Source organism: Dromiciops gliroides, chromosome 1 (assembly GCF_019393635.1).
Source record: "Dromiciops gliroides isolate mDroGli1 chromosome 1, mDroGli1.pri, whole genome shotgun sequence".
NCBI classification, from domain to species: domain Eukaryota; kingdom Metazoa; phylum Chordata; class Mammalia; order Microbiotheria; family Microbiotheriidae; genus Dromiciops; species Dromiciops gliroides.
Window position 1 is genome coordinate 30,836,486 of NC_057861.1, and position 25,133 is coordinate 30,861,618.

The 25,133-nt window shown below is 49.7% G+C and overlaps 1 protein-coding gene across 1 annotated transcript in view; it reads left to right on the forward strand.

Moving 5' to 3' along the window:
• Positions 1-361: 361 nt before the first annotated feature.
• The window catches only part of TMEM120B (transmembrane protein 120B), a 42,853-nt gene continuing 18,081 nt past the window's right edge, over positions 362-25,133 (forward strand). The window contains exons 1-3 of the mRNA XM_043975739.1: positions 362-545; positions 20,223-20,341; positions 23,911-24,027. Of these exons, the coding sequence (XP_043831674.1) occupies positions 477-545; positions 20,223-20,341; positions 23,911-24,027 (305 nt within the window). The 5' untranslated portion in view covers positions 362-476. The remainder of the gene's footprint in view (positions 546-20,222; positions 20,342-23,910; positions 24,028-25,133) is intronic.

The following is a 25,133-nucleotide window of genomic DNA, read 5'->3' on the forward strand; positions in this document are numbered from 1 at the left end:
GGTAGGTCTCGGGCTAGTGACCTTGGCGGGCTCTGCCAAGACAGCTGGTGGACGCCTGCAAACCAAGGTGGGGGTGGGGGTGGAACTGGGGCTCAAACTGCAGCCTGAAGCATTCCTGGTGGAAAGGACTTGGCCCGACTGGCGAGGGGCAGTGCACCGGGGTGGAAAATGAGGGTATCGGTGTCAGCCAGCGCGCCTCCCTTGTCCTGGGAGCTTTTAGAAGAGCGAGCCCCGGAGGAGCCGGAGGTCAGAGAGTATGCGCGTGCGCACTAGCTCCACGCTGCCCCGGGCGGTGCGGAGAGGACGGGACAGGGAGAGCGTGACGTCACGAGAGGGCGGGGCTCCGGGCCGCGCAGGAACAGCTGGTGCCGGAGGAGGGCGTGGGCGGGAGGAGCTCGCGCGGGGTGCGCGGGGTGTGCGGCGGAGAGGGGGGCTCGAGCTGCAGCAGGAGCCGCCGCCGCCGCCCGCCTTGCACCATGTTCGCGCAGCTCGAGCGATGCGAACGCGAGTGGCACGAGCTGGAGGAGGAATTCCAGGAATTGCAGGTGGGGCCGGCGGGGGGAGGGGGTTCAGAGCGTGCACTGCCGTCCCACCTCCCACATGCCCCTTCCCTTTCCCCGAGCTTGCATTCCAGCCCCCTCCCCGCCCCCACTCCGGGGCTCTCCCAGGGCCGGGGCCTGGGTCTGTCCCGGGGCAGACTGTGGGAAGCCCCGTGCCTTCTCTGCGTGCGAGCCCAGGGTTGGGCCCATCCCCTTGTTGTGGTCCCTTTTCTCCGAGACCCTCGCCTCTGGCCGCTAGGGACTGGTGGGAACGCACCCGTGGATCCCTGGCAGGCGGAGCCCATTCCCTGCCACCAGCTCTGCCCTCACCCGCCCCTTCCCCTTCTCTGTGTAGCTTTCTCACACACTCAGGCTGCTTGAGAAAGTTGATGGCCATAGGGATGGGAGGGGGGCATGGCTAGGGGCTCAAGTCCCAGAGGGGAAAAGAAACCTCCCGACTGGGGAGGGACGGGGTGCCCCCTAGGGCAAGCTGGAGCCTCAGAGGTAGTTTCTTTTCTGGGTGACCTTCCCCCCCATCCTTGATGGGCTATCCCCTAACTCATGTTCCATCCCTAACCCCCCAACCCCATTTCTACCTCCTATCCCTTCTCCACCTAGCTGCTCCCTAGGCTTCCCCTTTGGTTTCTCTTAGAGCCTTAAAGATCCTCACCCAGCCTGACCATCTGTGCCTGGGTGCCCCGGTACTGCAGGTGATAACTGTCGGCTCGGGCCGGTGACCTCCCAAAGAAGGACGGGTCAGCTCATCCCTTACCCCCCATACACCTGCTTCTTCCTCTGGCTGAGAGCTGCTGGTGATAAAGGCTTCCCTGGGTGCCCAGGCCCTTGGCTGTTATTTAGAGGGTGTGCCTCCACCAGGGGGTGGGGAACCAAGCCACCCCAGCCTCTGTTGGGACAAGGGATCGGGCCAAGGGGTCTGTTTATCTTTTAGGGTTAGTGGGGGAGGGAAAGTTTAAGGGGCCTTATCTGTCTGAGCCCTGTTCTCTGCTCAGGGGTCTGCCTGGAATCACACTGCCCTTCTTCCCTCTGCCGGTCCAAGGCAGAAACTTAGACTTCTGGCTCCTATCTGTTGTCCAAGCTTCCATCTTTGGTTGACTGGCTCGAGGCTGGCTTCCCGAAGCATCCAAAGCTGGGTTTCAGACAAGGCTGGGGAGGCTGCGAAATGGGGACTTGGGTGCAAAGGAGTGAGATTGGAATTGGAGGCAGGGGATAGGTGAAGGAGAACCCCACCCCCACCCCCACCATGAGGATACCTGCATTTTCCCCCCCTCGTCTCTGGAAGTGTTTAGGGCAGAGGCATCATGGCGTATGGGACTGGCTAAGCCCTGGATGTGATCTCTGCCCACTGGGATGACGTTGGACCGGTCACTTGCTGGTTTTTGCCTCAGTTTCTTCCTCAGGAGGGGACGGTCGGTCTAGATGCTCTTTCAGCTCTAAGTATTATGATTCTCTTGGAGAATGGGAGGCTTCCTGTTGTCATTGAAAGAGGGCTGAAATTAGACTGGGTTCAAATCCTGGTCCTACTTCTTCCTGACTTCATGGACCTCAGGCAGACCTTTGGCCCTGGCACTACCTGTGTGACCCCTGGCCAGGTCAGTCCTCTCTGGCCCTTACTATATGGTCTCCCAGGTCCCTTTCAGCTCTACATGTAGAAACTTACTGAGATAGCAGCCCCGTCTACCTGCTGGGATCCATTCCTAAGCTCTTCCACTCCTCACCACCTCCAAAAAAAGAATTGGATGGAGGTGCACTCTCCCGAGATGTCCCTCCGGGCTCAGCCCATCAGAAAAGTTGGGCAGCCCCTGAGGCTCAGTTTGGCTTTCTCCTCCTGTGTCTTTGGTTTAAATTTTTTTTTTTTTTTGGTGAGGCAATTGGGGTTAAGTGACTTGCCCAGGGTCACACAGCTAATAAGTGTCAAACGTCTGAGGCCGGATTTGAACTCAGGTACTCCTGACTCCAGGGCCGGTGCTCTATCCACTGCACCACCTAGCTGCCCCTCTCCTGTGTCTTTGGGATCCCTAGGAGGAGTGGGGAGAAGGAAGGGAGCAGGTTTGGGGAGGGGGGTGTGTGCGTTGGGGGAGCTGGGGTTTGGGGGGTTGTTGTTGTTTGTGCTTTTCCTTTGCCCTTGCCTGGGCTGAGGGGGTGGAGGCTGACACTTCTGAGCTGTGTAATCAATGCAATTAACAGCAATTAGATAGCAAGTCTTGGCAGGCTTAGCTTGCAGAGGAGTCATTTACATGCTGGTGGATTGTTGTTTTCCCAGGCTTTTGGGGGGGTATTTTGCCTGAGGGCAGAGATGGAACCCTTGGTTAGAGGCCTCCCAAGGTCTTCTGGGCCATGAAGAAATGACCAAGGGACCATGCTGCTAACTGGCTCTGGGGATGGGAGGGGCTTCAGGCATCATCTATCCTAACCTCATTTTACAGAGGAAGAAACCGAGGCCCAGAAATTGACCCTCTGACTCCAGCCCCCTCATTTACAGATGAGGAAACTGAGGCTCAGAGAGCTTAAGTGATTTGCCCAGAGTTACGTGACTCACGAGCAGCGGATCTGGGGCCTAGATCCCTGGGTTTCCTGGTTCCAAAGCTGGTTCCGTTCCTACTATACCCAGCTTCTCGACTGCTGGCGGTCTGGAGAGCCCAGAAGAATTAATAAAAACTTAATCTTGCTAGTAACAATCAGTGTAACATGAACCAGTTGGCAAAGGATGCTCTCTGTCACTGGGGATACAAAAGCTGAACTAGGCCCTGTCCTCAAAGAGCTTGTATTCCAGGAATCCTTAGAGCTTTTAAATTTGCCAAGCACCGAAGTCGATCATGTGTGTTTTAGTCCTTTTTTAGTCACCCCTGACTCTTCGTGGCCTTTTTTGGAGGTTTGTTTTTTTTTTAGTGAGGCAATTGGGGTTAAGTGACTTGCCCAGGGTCATACAGCTAGTAAGTGTCAAGTGTCTGAGGTCAGATTTGAACTCAGGTACTCCTGAATCCAGGACCGGTGCTTTAACCACTGCGCCATCTAGCTGCCCCTGGAGTTTTCTTGACAAAGATACCAAAGTGGTTTGCCATTTCCTTCTCCAGCTCATTTTACAGATGAGGAAACTGAGGCAAACAGGGTCAAGTGACTTGCCCAGGGTCACACAGCTAGTAAGTGTCTGAGGTAGGATTTGAACTCAGGTCTTCTGCCTCCAGGGCCCATGCTCATGCTGTCTCTTTAAAGGAAAAACAAAACAAAATCCAGACACCCTAACCCTGTGAGGTGGGTCTACACAGGCATCATCCCCATTTCATTGATGAGGTAACTAGACCTCAGAGAGGTTGATCACCTTGGCCAGAATCACATAGATGGTTAAGTTCCAGAGATGGGACTTGAACCCCATTTTGGGGGTTTCCTTGTTTCTCAGTCCACATGATGAGCCACGAAGCCTGAATGTCTGGGTTTGTAGATCTTAGGTGGGTGACCAAGTTTAAACCTGACCGTGGAGCCAGATGGACCTCCTGGGGTATGGAAGAAGGCTTCCCCTGCTGGGAAGGGAGGCTCAGGTGAGAAGGGGAGGGCCCTGCCCCTGTGACCTTGTGCAGGTCACTTTCCATTCCTAAGCTAACCTCCTGTGCTTTGACCAAAGTCAGACAGAGTCTCCTCACTTTCCCTGCTTAACTGTGAGGTCCCTGAACTCTCTGGGTGAAAGGCTGCTGGGAACATGGGCACAATGATGACTCGTGTAAATCAGGCAGAATCTCGGAGGGGAGATGTCTCTTTGGATGGGTGAGGGAAGGGGCTTGCGAATGCATCGCTATTGTGATCACTGTGGGCAGAAAGCATGACCAAGGGAAGTTCTTTCACTCTTTGTTTTTATTTTTATTTTTATTGTTTTTTGGTTTTTTGCGGGGCAGTGAGGGTTAAGTGTCTTGCCCAGGGTCACACACCTAGTAAGTGTTAACTGTCTGAGGCCAGATTTGAACTCAGGTCCTCCTGATTCCAGGGCTGGTGCTCTATCCACTGCACTACCTGGCTGCCCCCTTTTTCACTCTTTAAATCACAGTTTTATCTTTGGTGTTCACTTTTGCCACATTTGGGACCTCTGGCTGCCACAGCCTCTGGGCTGTGGGCTGCCTCCAGGGTGCTGCACAATGTCCCTGGGTTTTTGTTTTTCCAGTTCTATCCAATACAGAGGGGAAAGAGGAAGCCTGCTCATTCTCTGCGACAAGGGTGGGGGGTTGGGAGGAAAGCAGAATTCCACAGGCTGCTGGAACCTCCCCCCACTTCCCCTCCCCCATTTCAAGCTTGGGGACTTTCCATTGGAAGAGAGAAATCACTTACCTTTCAGAAGCATCAGAGTCTTTGGGGGAATTTCCGGGGTGGGGCATATGGGCCCCAGGGCACTGGTCTGCTAGGTGAGGGGGGCTGGCCAGTTCAGCTAGGGTGGCTTGTGCTCCTGATTTTGTGGCCTGTGGTTTAACCGCAGAAGGTCACTTACTGATGCTGAGGTGGCCATTTTGATGGACGTTTCCTGGTTAGGCCCCTTGCCCTGAAATGAGCCCAGAAGTCCCAGACTGGCCCTCTGGGGGAGATGGATGGATGGCTCCTGACCATAAGCTGCCTTTTTTTTTTTTTTGGTGAGGCAGTTGGGGTTAAGTGACTTGCCCAGGGTCACACAGCTAGTAAGTGTTAAGTGTCTGAGGCCAGATTTGAACTCAGGTACTCCTGAATCCAGGGCCGGTGCTTTATCCACTGCATCACCTAGCTGCCCCTCAAGCTGCCTTTTCTTTATTGTCCCCTCCCCACCTCCCCAATACCTGCCTGTGAGGACAGGGACTGTTCAGTTTTCTATAGCACCACTTAATAACCGGTCATTGAATTGAATTTCCCTTCCCAGAGGGTGGAAACTTGACCCTTCATCTCTTGCCTCTATGTCTTTGCCCAGGCTGTGCCTCCATGCTTGGAATGTGTACCATCACCTCCACCTCTTATAATCTCCTAGCTTTGACCATGGAGAGCCTTCCCTGATCCCCTTAGTCACCAGTGCTTTGTAACTCAAATTATCACGTGTAGACTTAACTTTTCACATTTTGTGCACCCTCATGATGTAAACCCCTTGGGTTGAAAGACTTTTTCATTTTGTCAAAAGATCATAAATTTCAGGCTGGAAAGAAACTTAGAGGGCTTCTCCTCATTTTATAGATAAGGAAACTGAGGCAAACAGGTTAAGTGACTTGCTCAGGGTCACACAACTACTACATGTTAGAGGTGGAGGTGGAACCCGAGTCTTTACTTTTAAGTCCAGCACTGTAATAACAACAACAATAATAAACAGCAATTTTTTTGCTAGCTAGCCCTTTGGGGTTTGTGAAGCGCAGCCCCCTGCATCACACTGCCTTCCAAAGTGTCTTTGTCCCCATGGTTACTAGGTGCCAATTGAGTTGGCTGGAGCTTCTTGCCCCTTCCCAGTCCCCAGCCTCTGCCCATCCCGTCCTAGAGCAGGTGTCCCCTCAGCATGCAGATCTTTTCTCTGGGCAAGAAGCACCAGTCACCTGGTTCCGCATTTGCCAGAGGGAGAGCCGAGCCAAGGTCGTGTTGTTCCCTGTGATGCTAGCTCACTTGTCACTTGTCCTATAGGCCTCTTTTTGTCACCCTGCCGGCCGGCGGCCTAGCCATGCAGGGCTCAGCTACCTGGGGGTAGCTACCAAGCATGTGGTTAGGACAGAGACAGTGGGTAAAGGGGGTAGAGCCTGGGGCTAACGCTCCTCTTCAGAGGAGCCCAGCTTCCTTCAAGGGTCCGAACAGGAAGCACATCCCCACCCCCTGTCCAACACACCGGCTCTTAAAGGCGGCTTTCTGTCTCCTGTGTGTGTGTGTGTGTGTGTGTGTGTGTGTGTATGTATGTCTGTACACACATATACACGTACTCATAAATGTGTGCGAAGATATGCATGTGTTATCTGCATGCTCGTATTCTCATAGGTGTGTACATATCCATACATAGATGCATGTATGAGTATATTCGCCACACACATGCTTGTACACCTCTACATGGGCATGTGTAGAAAGCCATATAGAAAACATATGTGTGTATGTAGATCTGTGTCTGTGTGTTGTTGTCCTCGTTAGAATGTAAGCTTGCTGAGGTCACCCGCTGCTTTTTCCTTTTCTTTGCATTCCTCCAACTTTAGCGCCTGGCATGTTGTGATCGTTGAAGAGCCGGCTGGGGGCCTTGGCCTTAGTGGCTTCATTTCTCTGAGCCTCAGTTTCCCCATCTGTACTGTGGGGCCCAGGGTGGTTGGGAGGGTAAACGAGGGGATGCCTCTGAGGCATTTCATAAACAGCTCACCACCGTGGAGATGCCAACAAAGGCTTTGGGACGATGTGGATAACTAGGGAGGTGGAGGCCGGCCTCCCTCATGTGGGGCCCCAGACACAGGCAGCTTTGGAAGCCAGGGAGCCCATTTGGCATCTAAAAATGGGAACCCCCCCCCCCAAACTCCATGATCCTTCCTGAGTTGGATTTCTTGGGATTGTTCAAGTGGTAATGATCCTTTGCAGGTGGGAAGAGTGCTGACTTCAGGGCACTGAGCTTGGAGGCACAAGGCTTGATCTCACATCCTGGCTCTTGTTCTGTCCTGTGTGACTTTGGCCAAGTCACTTAACCTCTCTGGGCCTCAGTTTCCACAACTGTAACCTGAGGAGATTGGACCAGACGGCCTCTGTGCCAGGCCCGGATACAAAGACGAGCTTGGCTGGCCTCAAGGAGATTACATTCTCTGAGGGAGACTATATGTGCATGGAGGGGTGGATGGATTTCTGAAGCATGGCCTCCCAAGGGCACAGCCACAGGCAGATTTCTGCCCAGTGAGAGGAAGAACTGAGGGGGAGGGGACTGTCCCAAAGCAGGCTGGGTGTCTCCCTAAGAGCTGGATTTCCCCGAGGTGCTTGAGAATAGGGTAGCTGGCCATTTGTTGGGGATGCCGTACCAAAAAGGCCTCTAGGTCTTTCATCTCTGACATTAAAATTTGAACCCTCTGATGACCTTGAGAAATGGCGCGTATATAGGTGCTGCAGTGGAAAGAAAAGACCCATCTTCCTGGAGTTCAAATCTGGCCTCAGACATTTACTAGCGGTGTAACCCTGGGCAAGTCACTTAACCCTGTTTGCCTCAGTTTCCTCATCTGTCAGACAAGCTGGAGAAGGACATGGCAAACCACTCCAGTCTCTTTGCCAGGAAAACCCTAAAAATGGGGTCACAAAGAATCAGATATGACTGAAAATGACTGAACAAGAACGATATTATATAGTTATTTATTTTTTTGGTGGGGCAATGAGGGTTAAATGACTTGCCCAGAGTCACACAGCTAGTAAGTGTCAAGTGTCTGAGGTCAGATTTGAACTCAGGTCCTCCTGAATCCAGGGCCGGTTGGTTTATCCACTGTGCCACCTAGCTGCCCTACCTACAGGTATTCTTATCCCAGTTTTGCAGATGAGGCCTATGGAAAGTTAATGCCTTGGTCCTTGTCATAACAGTGAAGCCGACTTTGGTTGTGGTGGTATTTGAACCCGGTCAACGTCATTCAAGTCTTTTGACTAGTAAGTCTAGGGGTTGTCCCATTATGTGTTAAGAGTGGGATGGGGGGCAGCTAGGTGGCGCAGTGGATAGAGCACTGGCCCTGGATTCAGGAGTATCTGAGTTCAAATCCAGCCTCAGACACTTAACACTTAATAGCTGTGTGACCCTGGGCAAGTCACTTAACCCCAACTGCCTCACCAAAAAACCCAAAAAACAGGAAAAAAAGAGTGGGATGGGATAAGCTTCAGCTAAACCCCTTCTACACTGAGCAGTCTCTTTTAAGGGCACATACACAGACAGCCTGGTCTCTAGTAGTGAATGGAGGGCTGCCTGCCTCAGAATCAGGAAGACCCGAGTTCAATACTACCTTCGATGCCTACAGACTGAGTTACCTAGGGCAAGCTATTTAGCTACTCGAATCTGCATGGGTAGAGATATTTCCCCACCAGAATTCTGTACCCTGGTGTCCAGACAGAAAAACAACAGCCTGGACTATGCAAAAAGAGCATTATTCCTTGTTAGTCAAGCGATCAAACCTTTATTGAGCACCTACTATGTGCCAGGCACCATGCTATGTACTAAGGATGCAAGGAAAATAGAAGAAGCCCCTGTCCTCAGGGCTTACATTCTAACCCTATACAGACAAGATACAAGATAATGTTGTTTGGGAAATTGTTGTCCTTGTTTGTCCTTCAATTAGGAAGGAGACCATGACATCGGGAGGTCATGTCATGACTTGCACTGAATTGAATTCAAGTGAGGCAGGGCTGTGCAAGGTCACCAACCTCGCTCTCCCCTCCAGAGCCATCTGGGTCCAGTGGCAAGAGATACAGCAGGACACTAGGAGCTGGGAGGACCAGGAAGTGTCTCCTGCAAAAGGTGGTCTTTGAGCTGAATCTTGAGGGGATCACGGGATTCTAATACGTGCTGAGGAGGAGGGAAGGTATAGATAAAAACCAAAACAAAACATCTAATACAAATGCATGGAGAAAGGAGATGGAAGGGAGCTACTGGTGTTTATTGAATGGGGGAGTGATCTGGTCAGATTTACACTGGAGGAAAATCTCTTTGACAGCTGAGTAGATGAAGAAGTATTGGAGTGAGGAGACACAAGGGGACTGAGAAGCTATTACAATAATAGTCCAGGGCAGAGGAGGTGATGACTTTATGAGTGGAGGGAAGGAGATGGATAGAAGAGAGATATTGTGTGTGTGTGTGTGTGTGTGTGTGTGTGTGTGTGTGTGTGTGTGTGTGTAAGTTGATACGAAAGTTGCAAACCCGGAAGGCTATAAATGTTCAATGATATTGTATTAGTGTCATTGCTATAGCATTCAATTTTATTTTCATTTTAAAAACATTTTTTTTCTTTTTTTTTTTTTCAGGCAATGGGGGTTAAGTGACTTGCCCAGGGTCACACAGCTAGTAAGTGTCAAGTGTCTGAGGCTGGATTTGAACTCAGGTACTCCTGAATCCAGGGCCGGTGCTTAACCACTGTGCCATCTAGCTGCCCCTAAAAACATTTTATTACAAACTCATCAAAAATCAGTTTTTCAGTGTGCAAAAGACTTTTAAAAAAGGGATTATAGATGAAACTTTGGAACTGTGAGCTTCTGTGTTCACAGAAGCAGCTGGGTGGTACAGAGAGTAGATAGAGTGCTGGGAGAGGGGTCAGGAGGACCTGAATTCAAATCCTGACTCAGATTTTACTAGATGGGTGACACTGGGCAAGTCACTTACCTGCTGTCACAATTTCCTCAACTATAGATAACAATAACACCTGCTTCCCCAAGTTGTTGGGTAGATCAAATGAGATAATATTTATAAAGTGCTTAGCATGCAGTAGGCACTTAATAAATGCTTGTTTCCTTTCCTTCTGTTATATCTAGTTTGTCTTTTCCCCCTCCTGTTAAAAACAGCTTTTTGCAGTTTTCCTCATTTTTTAGCATTTACTATTTTATTTTTCCCTTGATTACATTAAAAAACAATCTTTAGGATTCATTAAAAATTTTTTTTTGATTTCTGAATTCTCTCCTTTACTCCCTCCCCTCCCCCCTCATTGAGAAGGCAAGTGATAAAGGTACAGACATGGGTGGGTTTTTTTTACATTTTACCAAAGGTAGAATTTGAGAATCTTATTGTCAGTTGCCAGTACAGCAAAACAGAGAGATCTCTAATCAGCGTGAGAAGCTTCTGACCTGTGGCCTGGCAGGTGCTGAAGGCACCTGGACCAGGGAAGTCCAGTTCAGAGGACAGCTGGTTTGGAGGAAAAGAGAAGGAGCTTAGTCTGGGACATGTCGACTTTGAGATGCCTGTGGAACATGTCCAAAAGTCCATTTGAGATGGGAGGCCGGAGCTCAGGAGAGCTACTTGGGCCAGATATCTAGATCAGGGAATCATCTACAGAGAGAATAATTGAGCCCTTGAGAGCTGATGAGGTCACCAAGAGGGTAGAGACAGAAGAGAAGAGGGCTTAGGGCTAAGCCTAGGGGAGCACCCACACTTGGGAAGAGGGGATGCTGTAGATCCCAGGTGTCACTCCAGAATGTGACCAAACCAGATTCAAAGAGAACTGAGAAATGTTTAACAAAAATAAAAATATATATAACAAAATACAGATAACATTACATTTTTTGGGGGGGATGTAGGCAATAGGGTAAGTTAAGTGACTTGCCCGGGGTGGGGGGCAGCTAGGTGGCACAGTGGATAAAGCACTGGCCCTGAATTCAGGAGGACCTGAGTTCAAATGCAGCCTTAGACACTTGACACTAGCTGGGTAAGTCACTTAACCCTCATTGCCCTGCCAAACAAAAACAAAAAAACAAAACAAGTGACTTGCCTGGGGTCACACAGCTAGTAAATGTCAGAGGCAAGATTTGAACTCAGGTCCTCCTGACTCCTGCACCACCTAGCTTCCCCAGTAGCATTACATTTTAAAACTAAGTCAGTCCCCTGCAGGGGTCATCATGTATGGACGGATGACTCACATTTCTGTTTGAGTTTGACACCACTGATATAATCAGTAATCCAGCAGTCAGACATTTAAGAGAACCTGGATAGACCAGTGTCAAACTGAGCCCCCCTCCCCCCCCAAAAAGAATCAGAGAAAAAAAAAATCCTCCAGGAGAAGAAGGAAGTCAACAGTGGCAAAGGCTGCAGAGAGGATTTGAGGAGAAGAGGCCTCAAGTTCAAATCCGGCCTCAGACACTTGACACTTACTAGTTGTGTGACCCTGGGTAAGTCACTTAACCCTCACTGCCCCACCAAAAAAAAAGAGAAGAGGCAGCCCAGTTTGACAATTGACATTGTCAGTGACTTTGAAAGATTTAAGAACTGAGGGCAGCTAGGTGGTGCAGTGGTAAAGCACCGGCCCTGGACTCAGGAGTATCTGAGTTCAAATCTGGCCTCAGACACTTGACACTTACTAGCTGTGTGACCCTGGGCAAGTCACTTAACCCCCTTTGCCCTGAAAAAAAAAAAAAAAGATTTAAGAACTCTGGTACAGGGGCTAACTCCTCTGACCAAAGATGAAACATGCCCTTTCCTTTTGACTGAGAGGTGATGTACTACAGCGGGTGTAGGGAGACATACAGTTTCAGACATGGTTAATGATTGGATCTGGTTTATTTGGTTATGCTTGGGAGTTACAAGGGAAGGAATTTATTTTGGGATGGGGTGGGGGAAGAGGACTTCTGGAGAGGGAGGAAGTAGTAATAAGTCAATGGAACAATGATAAGATAAAACAGAAGAGAGCCAAATGTAGTTAAGAAAAGACAGATATGGGGGGCGGCTAGGTGGCGCAGTGGATAGAGCACCGGCCCTGGATTCAGGAGGACCTGAGTTCAAATCCCACCTCAGACACATGATACTTACTAGCTGTGTGACCCTGGGCAAGTCACTTAACCCCCATTGCCTCACTAAAAAAAAAAAAAAGACAGATATGGGCAAGCATTGGTGTTAACCATGTTAAATTTGTGACATACATGGGGAAAAAAGCAAAGTATGAATAATTGAGATTCCATCAGTCAGTCACTTAGCAATTATTATGCATCTTCTTTCTACGGAGCAGGCATTGTGCTAAGTGCTGGGGATGGGGAAAAAGGCAAAAAAGCAGTCTAATAGAGGAAACAATGTACAGACAAGATAAAGACAGGAGAAACTGGAGGAAGGCACCACGATTCAGGAGGACTGGGAAAGGCGTCTTCCAGAAGGGACTCTAGCTAAGACCTGTAAGGAGTCAGGGAAGCTAAAACACAGACATGGAGAGAGAGGGAGAGAGTTCTAGGCAGGGGGAACAGCCAGATCCAGTTTCACATGGAAATTGATTTTTCCTGCTCTTTGTGTATGGACGTGGTTGTACTTGTACATCAAGTTCATAATTCCTTTACTTTTTGGAAAAGGTCATTGGTGACTTGAGACAAAGCCGCTTCAGCTGAGTGATGAGGTTGGAAGCCAGGTCGCAAAGGGTTTAGAAGAAAGTAGAAGTGGCGAGAGTGAAGCTTTTTCAAGGAGTTTGAGAAAGGCAAGAGATTAGGGCAGCTAGGTGGTACAGTGGATAGATCACTGGCCCTGGAGTCAGAAGGACCTGAGTTCAAATGTGGTCTCAGACACTTGACACTAGCTGTGTGACTCTGGGCGAGTCACTTAACCCTCATTGCCCTGAAAAAAAAAAAAAGGCAAGAGATGATAAGATTGAGGGTCTTTTTAAGGTCTGAGGGGACACTTAGGTGTATATTTGTAGGCAGCAGAGAAGCGGCTGGGGGGTATGGTGAAATTTGAGGTCAGAGCAGGGAATGATTGTGGGAGTAATCTCCTGGAGAAGAACAGAGGACAGGACCAAGGAGTCACTCTATCAAAGACTGGAGTGAAGGTGGTGAGAATAGAAGATGATGTCGGGGTGGTAAAAGGAGGGGAGGGAGCTCACAGCTGATGGCTTCATGTATGAGGGGTGCTGTGGGAGGTTGGAGGAGAGAAGAGAAGGTCTGGAACAGCTTCTCTAGAGAAGGGGATACTCAAAGAAGAAAGAGTATAAGGATTGCCTGGCAGCCAGATAGGATTAATTAACATTAATTTATAATGGTGGGGCAGCTAGGTGGCACAGTGGATAAAGCACCAGCCCTGGATTCAGGAGGACCTGAGTTCAAATCCGGCCTCAGACACTTAAGACTTACTAGCTGTGTGACTCTAGGCAAGTCACTTAACCCCAATTACCTCACCAAAAAAAAAAAATGTATAATGGTACCAGTCAGTTCTGGTCAGTAACTTCCTCCAGCTCTGGTCAGTAGACTAGCGAGTAGAAAAAGAGGAGGCTGGTGACCTAAGGTGTGGGTCCCTTGGGCGAAGGAGTTTCCCTGTAAGGACCAGAGGTAAACAGATTCAAGAGCAGAGGATTATGTCAGATTTAAACTGGTTCACCAAAGGGTCAAGATGGAGAAGGTGCTAATGATGGTGATGAGGCCTTGCATCTTATTTTTCTTTTTTTGGCAGGGCAGTGAGGGTTAAGTGACTTGCCCAGGGTCACACAGCTAGTAAGTGTCAAGTGTCTGAGGTCAGATTTGAACTCAGGTCCTCCTGAATCCAGGGCTGGTGCTTTATTCACTGTGCTACATAGCTGCCTGGCCTTGCATCTTAGAAAGGTTTACTTTATTCAGAGCTGGTCGCCCATTCCTGAAGGCACCTATGAGTGTGTTAGGCATTGTGGATAGCCAGTGAAGAAGTAGACTCAAATCCCACCTCTGATCTCTGTTAGTTCTGTGATTCTGAGCCTTGATTTCCTCAGTTGTAAAATGAGGTTATGAATTTTGTTGTTCAGTCGTTTTTTCAGTCGTGTCTGACCCTTCGTGGCCCCATTCGGTGTTTTCTTTTTTTTTTTCTTTTTTTTTTTGCGGGGCAATGGGGATTAAGTGACTTGCCCAGGGTCACACAGCTAGTAAGTGTCAAGTGTCCGAGGCTGGATTTGATCTCAGGTACTCCTGAATCCAGGACCGGTGCTTTATCCACTGTGCCACCTAGCTTCCCTGGTGTTTTCTTGACAGAGACATTGGAGTGGTTTTCCATTTCCTTCTTCAGCTTATTTTATTTTATTTTTTAGTGAGGCAATTGGGGTTAAGTGACTTGCCTAGGGTCACACAGCTAGTAAGTGTTAAGTGTCTGAGGCCAGATTTGAACTCAGGTACTCCTGACTCCAGGGCCAGTGCTCTATCCACTGTGCCACCTAGCTGCCCCTCCAGCTTATTTTACAGGTGAGGAAACTGAGGCAAACAGGGTGAAGTGACTTGCCCGGAGTCACACAGCTCATAATTATCTGAGGTGAGATTTGAACTCCTGACTCCAGGCCCAGTACTCTACCTAGCTGCTTGTGGTTATTAATAATAATAGTTAGCATGTAGTACTTTAAGGTTTGCAAAGTGCTTTATAGGAAGTGAGAAAGATGCTACTGTTATTGCTGTTTTGTATATGGGGAAACTGAGGCACACAGGTTCAGTGGCTTGCATAAAGTCCTACTGCTAATGTCAGGGGAAGGACATCCACCCGTCGGGCTCTGACTCCACACCAGGCTGTTGCGGGTGGGGGGGTGTTGGAGGGGGCCAAATGAGATAATCGCAAGACTGAATTCCTTGCCTTAGCATCAGTTGTGACGATGAGGATCATCCCCTTTGGGCACCTCTTCTCCTAAGCACTTCCCCATAGCCAGGTTTGGAGCCTCTCCTGCCCTGGTCTGGCTGTAGCCACTGAAGTGTGTGGTGGAGTCATCTCCAGCTGTTTGCCAGCCGTGAGGGCCTGGGCCTCATGGAGCCTCTTCTACCCCGTGGGTCAGAGTCTCAAGAGGACTGGGAAGTTGACACAGATAGCTCTAATTCCTAAAGGAAGTGAGCTTGTTTGTGATGAATGGATGCCCTTCTCTGAGGGGACACCCAGGCACACAGAAGAGACTGCTGCATTCTGGGAGAGGCCACCCTTCCTTCCAGACTCCCCCAAGGCCCCTGGTCGTGGTTGTCTTTTTTTTTTTTAAATCAGGAGATAGTTGCTGGGGGACAGGTGCGCGTGTGGGGGTGGGGGAGAGGTTTCTTCCTTCTGAGCACAGTAGAGGAGCCCTGTGAGTCCTCCCCAGCCCGGGAAGGGAGGGTGCTCCACATGTGCCTGGGTCCCTCCCCCTTGGGTTATTTTCAGAGTCTGAGCCGCAGCGGCGTGGGGCCAGCGTGTCATGCTCCGCAGTCTGGTGATCCTACTCCCAGGGCAGGTTTCCCCTTCCTCTACCCCATACTAGGCCCTGCAAGAAGAGAGGATACTGGTTTTGCTTAGGCTGTGCTGGGGGGGGAAAAAAAAGTCCTGGGAGTCAGGAGACCTGGGATTCCACGCCTTCTTGGTGGCTGACTCATGGCATGAATCAGTTCACCCAGCCTGACCGGCTCTGGGTTTTTCCCTGTTTCGAATAGGGGTGATTGAAGAGAGCTGTAGTCAGAAGGAGCCCAAGGTCATGGCTTCTGTCCCAGTTGCACACTGGGGTCAGTTCTCTGCTCTGCCCCTCTCCGAGGTGGGGTGGGGAGCGTGGCCTGCACCCCGTTGACAGTCGGGGGGAGTCTGTGCACCCCTTCTCAGAACGATGCTTTTAAGGAAAGCAATTTAATTGAAATTCAGCTCTCGGGATATTTAAAAAATAAATTCACAGACCCCCAGGGCAAGGATCCCTGGGCTTGTTCAGTCATTTCAGTCGTGCCCCACTCTTCTTCATGACCCCATTTGGGGTTTTCTTGGCAAAGATTCCGGAGTGGCTTGCTACTTCCTTTTACAGATAAGGAAGTGGAGGCAAGCAGGGTGAAGTGACTTGCCCACAGTCACTAGATAATCCAGCCTACTGCTCTGGAAGTGTCGGATTTGGAGCCTGAGGACCCGGGTTCGAGACCCGAGCAACTTCTTTCTGAGCCTGTGGGGGTGGGCTCTCCATTCTAGGTAAACTGGCCTGCTGGCTGTTACATCTCCAACCTCTGTGCCTTTGCCAGGTTGGACTCCATTTCTGGACTCTGCCTACCTTGTAGAGTCCCTGGTCTCCTTCAAAAGACATCTCCTAGTGGATAAAGCACCAGCCCTGGATTCAGGAGGACCCGAGTTCAAATCTGGCCTCAGACACTTGACACTTACTAGCTGTGTGACCCTGGGCAAGTCACTTAACCCTCATTACCCCGCCCCCCCCAAAAAAGACATCTCCTATATGAAGTCCGTTCCCAGTCCTCTACTCCCTCCGTCTTGAAATTACTTTGTATGATTTTGTATCTTTGAGATGCAATGGGGCAGAGTTTGAGCTGGAGTCAGGAAGATCTGGGTTTGAATCCTGCCTTTGACATTTATCATCTGTTGAGTGATCATGGGCACTAGCCAAGTGTCTAACCCTCTCAGAATTAGTGTGAGGATCAAAGGAGAGAATATTGGTAAAACATGTTGCTGTACAAATACAGTCATAAATGTAGGCTGACTTCTAAGGTCTCTCTCTCTCCCCATCTGCATCCTTTGACTTCAGTCAACCTTGTGGAGTATCTGTGACAGTGGGCACAGCCACTCCCGTAATCCTTAAGTCCATACCATGTGTCAGGCATCCTGCTGGGCATTAGGGCTACAAAACAAGGGAAGAATAGTCCCCTCTCCCTCCCCCGCCAGGAGGAGGTGAACGTGGGCCAACCTCCAGGGAGGTCTGAGGAGAGGAAGTGATTGTTGCCTTGGCAGAAGTCATTCCCACCTGTGGGGGAGCGACTAAAAAGCCATGGGTGGGGTTGTCTTAGTCAGATTGCTTGGACCCCGAGGGCTCTTTCTGCTCTGAGGCCCAGGGGTCTTCACTTACAAAAGGCAGCCCAGATGGGAATCCTGGGACCTGCTCTCCCTCGATTTTCACAAGGTCAGACGATTTTCACAAGGTCAGACGGTTTGTCTCTCCTGAGCCCCGGCTTCCTTCGCTCTGAGAGTGCCGCACACACTGTGTGCCTCATGGGGTTATAATGGAGGGGAGCTGGCTTTGGAAACCTCATGAGGTGGGCAGGGCAGTGGGAAGGAGATGACACGATAGCTGGATATTGATGTCGGACTTGAATTCAAGTTTCCACTTTGCCTGAGTGGCCTTGGGGGAGCTGAATTACCTTGCCCGCATTCAGTTTCCTCATTTGCAAAATGAAGGGGGTCAGGCTAAGTGGCCTCTAAGGTGCCATCTCATCTTGGATTTAGGATCCTATGTTACCTCTCTGGGCCTCAGTTGCTTCACCTGAAAAGTGAGAGGGTCGAGCCAGATCCCCTCCAACATCCCTTTTGCTCAGAATCTCTTCCCCCGGGTATTTCCAGTGATCAATGATGCAGTGTGGCTCGCGCCAAGTGGTGCCAGCACTCAGCATGAGAGTTGGCAGGACAGAGTGGTCTCTGGCGGGGGACTTTCCCGGGTGTCTCAGTTTCTGCCACAGGCTCCTCCTCAGTCAATTCCTGCCCTTGGGGATCTGAAGCACATCTTCCTCACCTGGGGATGCTGGGCCCCAGGGCTCTTCTCATCCTGTCTCAGCCTTAGACACAGCTGGTGGCAACGAGGAGCAGCACAAAGAACCCTCACAGTGATGGGAGCCTCGCAGCCGGCTTTGCCCTGTCAGTCTGTAAACTCTTCTGTAAAGTTGGGGTGGCGGGGACGAGGGGAGCAGGGTTGGGCTTCTGAGGCATCCCTCTGACCCTAAGCGTCTGCTCCTGTGCCCTTGGACAGCTCTGCCCATTCCCTCAGGATTCCTCTTGCCCGTCTTCAATCTCCGACCTCCCTCCCTCCATTCCTCCCACCCCCAACCAAAACACTTCCCCCTATTTCCCCATTGCAGTTCTAATGTAATTGCTTCATGGCTCAGGCTCTCTGGCTTTATTTCATGGGCCACGTATCCAGAGGGGGGCATAGCTGGGGAGCAGGATGACCTGGGTTCAGGTCCTGGTCCACACATGAGATAGTTGACTATTTCTTTCCTTCCTTCCTTCCTTCCTTCCTTCCTTCCTTCCTTCCTTCCTTCCTTCCTTCCTTCCTTCCTTCCTTCCTTCCTTCCTTCCTTCCTTCCTTCCTTCCTTCCTTCCTTCCTCCCTCCCTCCCTCCCTCCCTCCCTCCCTCCCTCCCTCCCACCCACAGCTAGTAAGCGTCAAGTGTTTGAGGCTGGATTTGAACTCAGGTCCTCTTGAATCCAGGGCCGGTGTTTTATCCACTGTGCCACCTAGCTGCTCCCTATTTGTTTCCTTTCACTAAGAAAGAACATGATTTTTTAAAAAAGCTATCATGAAGGAGCCTCGGTGGGCCACGGATAGCCGGGCCTCCGTGCTCCCGCCCCCCGCTCCGGCGGGGGGGCCTCGGGGGTCGGGGCCCGGTGCGGAGGGCCGTCCGTGCCGGGGGCTGGAGCGCGGCCGCGAAGGGGGGCCGCCTCTCACCCGGAGCGCAGCGCATGTTCGTGGGGCACCTGGTGCTAAATCATTCGTAGACGACCTGCTTCTGGGTCGGGGTTTCGTGCGTAGCAGAGCAGCTCCCTCGCTGCGATCTATTGAAAGTCAGCCCTTGACACAAGCTTTTGAAAAAAAAAAAAAAAAAAAAAAAAGCTATCATGAATCCCAGCCTTCTTTGAAGTGATTTTGTACCCTCTTAATCACATCTACAGACATTTAAAAAGAAGTAACATGTGTGCACTCCAGACACTCATTTGTCTACAGGCAGTATGTGTATGCTTGGATTTGTACACCCCAGGTTGACCATGCGCAGCAGACTGTAACTGATGTATGATCCATTCTCTGAACCTGCTTGTGAAGTTTTGTGGGTTTTTTTTTTTTTACAGCATGGCCACTTCTGGGAAACCTCACCATGTCATCTTCTCCTTTTTTTTTTAAACGGGTCAGTGAGGGTTAAGTGACTTGCCCAAGGTCACACAGCCAGTATGTGTCAAGTGTCTGAGGCCGGATTTGAACTCTGGTCTTCCTGACTGCCACCTAAGGTTTGCAAAAACATTTTACAACATGTTTTCTCACTTGATCCTCACAGAAATCCTAAGAGGTAGGGCCTTTGTTTTCACCGTTTTACTGATGAGGAAATTGAGGCTGATAAAAGTTATGTAGCTTGCCCAAGGTCACACCACCTACTAGGCATCTGAGGTAGGATTTGAACTCAGGCCTTCCTGATTCCAAGTCCTGCTTTTTATCCACTGCTCCACTTCACTGCCCCTTGTGGCAGTGGTGGGATTTGAACCCAGGTTTTCTTACTCCAGATCTTGTGTTCACTCTGATATTCCTTTGAATTCCTCCAAGTTGCCATTTCTAGCCCTAACCCTAACGCTAAATGAGCACACCCTAACCCTCCATCTGTTATACTCATAGGACTGCTTAGCCATTCTCCAGTTGGGGATTCCAGTTCTTTGCTACCACAAAAAGTAATGCTCTAAATATTTCAGCTCACACCGGGTCTCACATTCTGTATTTTACTTCCTCGGACTCTTCAAAGCAGAGGGATCACTGGAAAATAAGCTATGAATAATTTAGTGATATTTGTCAGATCATTCCACATCATTTCCCAGAGTGGTTGGCTCAGTTCACAGCTCCACCAACAGTGTATTCGTGTGCCTGCCTTCTCACAGCCCCTCCAACATGGACTGTTTCCTCTTTTTTAATTCTCCTTGCTGATTTGCTGGGTTTGCTCAGTTGTTTTAATTAGCCCATCTCTCACAAATGATACATTTGTTTGTAGTTCTTGATAGATCGCATATCTCCTTTTGAAAGTGGTCTTTTTGTGGGGCAGCTAGATGGAGCAGTGGATAAAGCACTGGCCCTGGATTCAGGAGGACCTGAGTTCAAATCCAGCCTCAAACACTTGACATTTATTAGCTGTGTGACCCTGGGCAAGTCACTTAACCTCCATTGCCCTGCAAAAGAAAGAAAGAAAGTGGTCCATTTTCTTTGGTGCGTCTCTTTTCTTGCCCAGACCTTTGGGAGCCTGCTCCATGCTTGGTGGACCTGGGAACATGGTTTCCCCCATCAGCTGGGGCGTGTTGAGCTGTTTATTAACTCTAGAGAGTTTTGGATGCAGCCTTACTATGTTGCTCTTCACTCACAAAGCCTCCTCCATCTCCTCTTTCTAGGAAACCCACAAAGTGTACAGGCAGAAGCTAGAGGAGCTGACCACACTCCAAGCATCCTGTAATAACTCCATCAGCAAGCAAAAGAAGAAGCTGTCAGAGCTCAAGGGGAGTCTCCAGAGGTGAGGGGTGCTTGGCCATTGACCTTCAGACTGGGGGATGGGGGAGGGAGGGAGGGAGGGGTGCTTGTCTGGATCTCTTAACTCTGGCGGGGAGTTTGTCTGTTTTCTCCCATGTCTCAGTTACACCCCATTGCTAACTGAGTCAGCATTTGATTTTCACCCATGGTCCTACTTTCTTTCCCTGCCTCCCTCCTTTCCTCCTCCCCTTCTTTTCTTTTTATCCCTCCTTCCCTTCTTCCTTTCCCTTTATTCTCCATCCTTTCCCTTTCCATCCCTTCCTCTCTCCTTCCCTCCCACCTTTCTTCCTCCCTCCCTTCTTCTCTCCTTCTCTTTCTAGTTCTTTCCTCCCTTCTTCTTTTCCCTCTATCACTTCTTCTCTCCATTCTTCTCTCCTTTCTCTACTTCTAGTTCTTCCCTCTATTCTTTCCTCCTTTTCCTTTCCTTTCATCTTTTCCCACTGCCCTCCTTCCCTTCTTCCCTCTCTCCCTTCTCTACTTTCTCTAGTTCGAGTTCTTCCCTTCCTCCTTCTTCCTTTCATTCCTGCCTCCCTCTTTTTCTCTCTTTACTTTTTCCTTGTCTTCCTTCCTCTCCCCTCCTTTCCCCTCTCTTTCTCCATCTTTTCCTTTATTTCTTTAGTTCTTCCTTTCATCCCTTTCCCCCTTTCCTTCCTCCCTTCCTTTCCTCTTTCCCTTCCTGTTGAATGACCTCATTTCTTTCTTCTTTTTTTTTTTTAAATGGCCTCATTTCTTACCTATCCTTAATCACTGAATGGGTGTTGCCTCAGGCAAACTGAGACCTAGGAAAGACCTTCTCTTCAAAAGGCCAAGGTCTCCCACTGCATCTGGGCCATCTCCTCTCCGGAGGAGAGAGTGAAGCTGGTCAGTTTGCACAGCCCTCCCTGACTTAAATCCAATTCACTGCAAGGTCATGACTATCTCTGTGTGACACGATCCTCTGAGAACGAAGGACAAACAACATCAACAAGAAGCTCATTGAAAACTTAGGAAAGGGGGAAGCTAGATGGCGCAGTGGTAAAGCACCGGCCCTGGATTCAGGAGTACCTGAGTTCAAATCCGGCCTCAGACACTTGACACTTACTAGCTGTGTGACCCTGGGCAAGTCACTTAACTCCAATTGCCCTGCAAAAAACAAAAAAAACAAAAACTTAGGAAAGGCAGTGCTCCTAGCCAGGAAGCCCCTGACAAATTGTGACCCTGGGCCAGTCATTTGCCCTCTCACTGCCCTCCCAGGCAACTCTCTAAGTCTGAATTGCGGAGAAGGTGCTTCCCTGCATTGGCAGAGGGAGTTTCCTCACCTGGGAGTGCCTTGTGTTAATGAAATAATAGGTCCAGTTCCTGTCCCTACTGAACGCTGGGTATTGAATGTTAAACACCTGAACTTGTTTGGTGGATGTTTGCAGTTAAATTAAGTTCGGTGTATAAGACATTACCCTAACTCTTGCCTCCTTCCCAGGAAACAGTGCAGCATAACAGAGAGAGGCCTGGCCCTGGGTGTAGACACTCCACTCCTAACTGAGTCACTTTCCCAACTTCCTTGCTCTCTCTGACTGCCAGATTTCCCATCTGTAAAATGGGGGATGATGATACCTGCCGCCTTGACGATGTCACAGGAGCAAATATGTCACAGTCAGTCAGTAAATGTTTAATAAGCACCTCCTAAGTGCTAGGCACTGTGCCAAGTGCTGGGATACAGAAAGAGACAAAAGACAGTCTCTGCCCTCAAGGAGCCCTCGATTTAAGGGATTCAAGGCCATTAAGTCCAACACTCATTTTACAGACAGGGAAACTGAGGCCCAGAGAGATAAAGTGTTACTCAAGGTCACACAGGTAATAAATAGCGGAGATAGGATTTGAACTCGGGTCCTTGGACTCCTCATCCAGCTGGCTTTCTACTGTACCAAACTGCCTCCTATGGCACTTCTTTTTTTTTAAGTGAGGCAATTGGGGTTAAGTGACTTGCCCAGGGTCACACAGCTAGTAAGTGTCAAGTGTCTGAAGCCGGATTTGAACTCAGGAACTCCTGACTCCAGGGCCGGTGCTCTATCCACTGCGCCACCTAGCTGCCCCCTATGGCACTTTCAAAAGCACTGAGTGCTGCTATTGTTGTTCCAACTAAGGTTGCACAAACTTTTATTGAATGCCTACTGTATGCAGAGTGCTAGACCTTGGTGGGACTCTGGCTCTGCCCTCAGAGAGGTCCCAGACTCGTGCAGAATAGGATGCAAATACAGATCATTATAATGGAAACTAATATTTTGGATCAGCCAATTTCCTGGCCCCCTGGGGCCCCCACACACTTATATTGCAGCTGGTTTGGAAGTTCTAGCTCTCCTGGGAGTGAGGGGGTTGGGAAGGGGAGGCAGTGGATTGTTTTGGGAGAGCTCTGGGTTTAAGTCTCAGTTCTGCTATTTTCTGCCAGTGTGACCTGGGGGAAGTACCTTCAGTTATCTGGGTCTTGTTTTCCTCATCTATGAAATGGGGCCATTATTCTACATTCACAGATCTCTAAGGCTTCTTCCAGTTTTAAATCTGTGATCCTATGATCCCGTCACCTTTTTTTTTTTTTAATTTTACTTTTTGTGGGGCAATGAGGGTTAAGTGGTCATACAGCTAGTAAGTGTCAACTGTCTGAGGCCGAATTTGAACTCAGGTCCTCCTCAATCCAGGGCCGGTGGTTTATCCACGGCGCCACCTAGCTGCCCCCAACAAGTGCCCTTTGGTTGCAAGGGAGACCCTGTCAGGGGAGTGTGGATGACTTCCTGCAGTCCCTTCCCCACTGCTGGAAAAAGAACTGAAAGCTCCTATCTTAATGATGTAAGCTTGGGGCTTTGTTCTTCGTAAATGACTATGTATGGCTTGTGAATGATTCCTTCTGCATTCACTAATCCTGAATATTCATCCAGCGCCTCTTGGTCTAAGGCCAGGCTGAGGGCCTGCTGGTAGGCCTCCGGGAGGAGGCTGTGCCCTCTCAGCTGTTTTTCCAGTCTGGGGGAAGAGTTTAGGACACCCAGACCGTATATTATATAGGGCTCTATTATTATAGAGCCACACGACATTCTCACCAGGTGTCATGGGGCAGATTTGATTGTAAGTAGAACAAAGGCTCCCTGAGAGCAGGGAGAGTCCTCTTCTGACTTTGTATCCTGCAAGAAATGCTTAATGAGTGCTTGTTGATCTGATCGTCTCTATTATGCAGAAGGTAAACTGAGGCAGAAGGCAGGATCATCGATGTAGAGTGTGATGGGAGCTCAGAGGCCGTCTTAGTCCAACCCTTTTATTTTATGTATGGGGAAACCAAGGTTGTGTTGGGGAAGTGACTTGCCTAAGGTCATACGGGTAGTGTCAGAGGTAGGATTTGAACTCGGGCCCTCTGATGCCAGAATATGAGTGTTCTTTGTTCTGTCACGTGGTTAAGAAGCCTGACTGTAGGCTTAAAGTGAGGGGGATGGTGGAGATGCTTTTGCATGCCCAGACCTGGGAGTGTCTAGACATGCTGGCAGCTCGCTGAGCCAACACTCCCACCCCTTTCCCTTTTCATCCCGACAACAGGTGTAAGCAGCATGCCAACTGTGAAGAAGCTGACCTCATTCAGCAGATGAGCGCCAGCATCAAGGAACGGCAGAATATCTTCTTTGACATGGAGGCTTACCTGCCCAAGAAAAACGGGTAGGGGCCGATGGGCAGGTGGGGAGGGGGTCTGCAGGTACAAGGCGGGAGTACGGCGGGGAGACTCTGGTTGCTTTCCTGGGCTTGGTCAGCCCTGCTGCCTCGAGACAGGTGATACACAGACCGGCCAGCTAAGGAGGCCCCTGGCGGATTTTTATCTCTGCCTTCTCAGAGCCATCCAGGGCAGAAAGTTTGTGAGGTCCCCTGCAAAGTCAGGAAAGGGAGTCTTTGATCATCTGCCTCCAGGCCTTGTGTTTCCAGGCTGATCACCAGTCTCTCTCATCATAAACTCTGTGGTCCAGCCAAATCGGCCTTCTTGCCGCCCCACATATACACCTCCAGGCTCCGACCCCTCTTCCTTAGTTGTTCCCCACCACCAGTGATGTCCCTGTGAGGTTAGTTACCTCCCATTTATACTCAATGGATCTTGGATGTACCTAGTTTTCCCCGGTGCTTAGCACAGTGCCTTGAACATAGTAAGTACTTTAAAAGAGTGCCTGTTCTCGACTGCCTTTGGCTTCTCCCAGAGGCCGTCCCTTATTCCTGAAATTCCCTCCCTCGTGCCCTGGAACCCCTGGAAGTTTGATCATATGCACTCACAAACCATATGTTGTCATTTATGGAGCCAAAGCTTGTTCTTACATTATTAAGGTGGGAGCTTTCTGTTCTTTTTTCCCACAGTGGGGAGGGGCTGCCCTAAGTCATCCACACTCTCAACCCAGTACCTTCAAGTCTCAGCTCAAGCACCCTCTCCTTCAAGAAGCTCTTCCTGGTTTCTGTCCATCCCTCTCCCTGCAGTCACTGCATCTATTCAGTATCTACCCTGAATTTAGGTGTCCTCAGGAACAGGGACTCTCATTTTGTTTTGTTTCACTGGCACCTAGCATAACCTCTTGTACATACTAGGCTCTTAGAAATGTTTATTGAAGGGGGCAGCTAGGTGGCGCAGTGGATAAAGCACTGTCCCTGGATTCAGGAGGACCTGAGTTCAAATCTGGCCTCAGACACTTGACACTAGCTGTGTGACCCTGGGCAAGTCACTTAATCCCCATTGCCCCAGAAAAAACAAAAAACAAAAAGAGAGAAATACTTATTGATTAATTGCT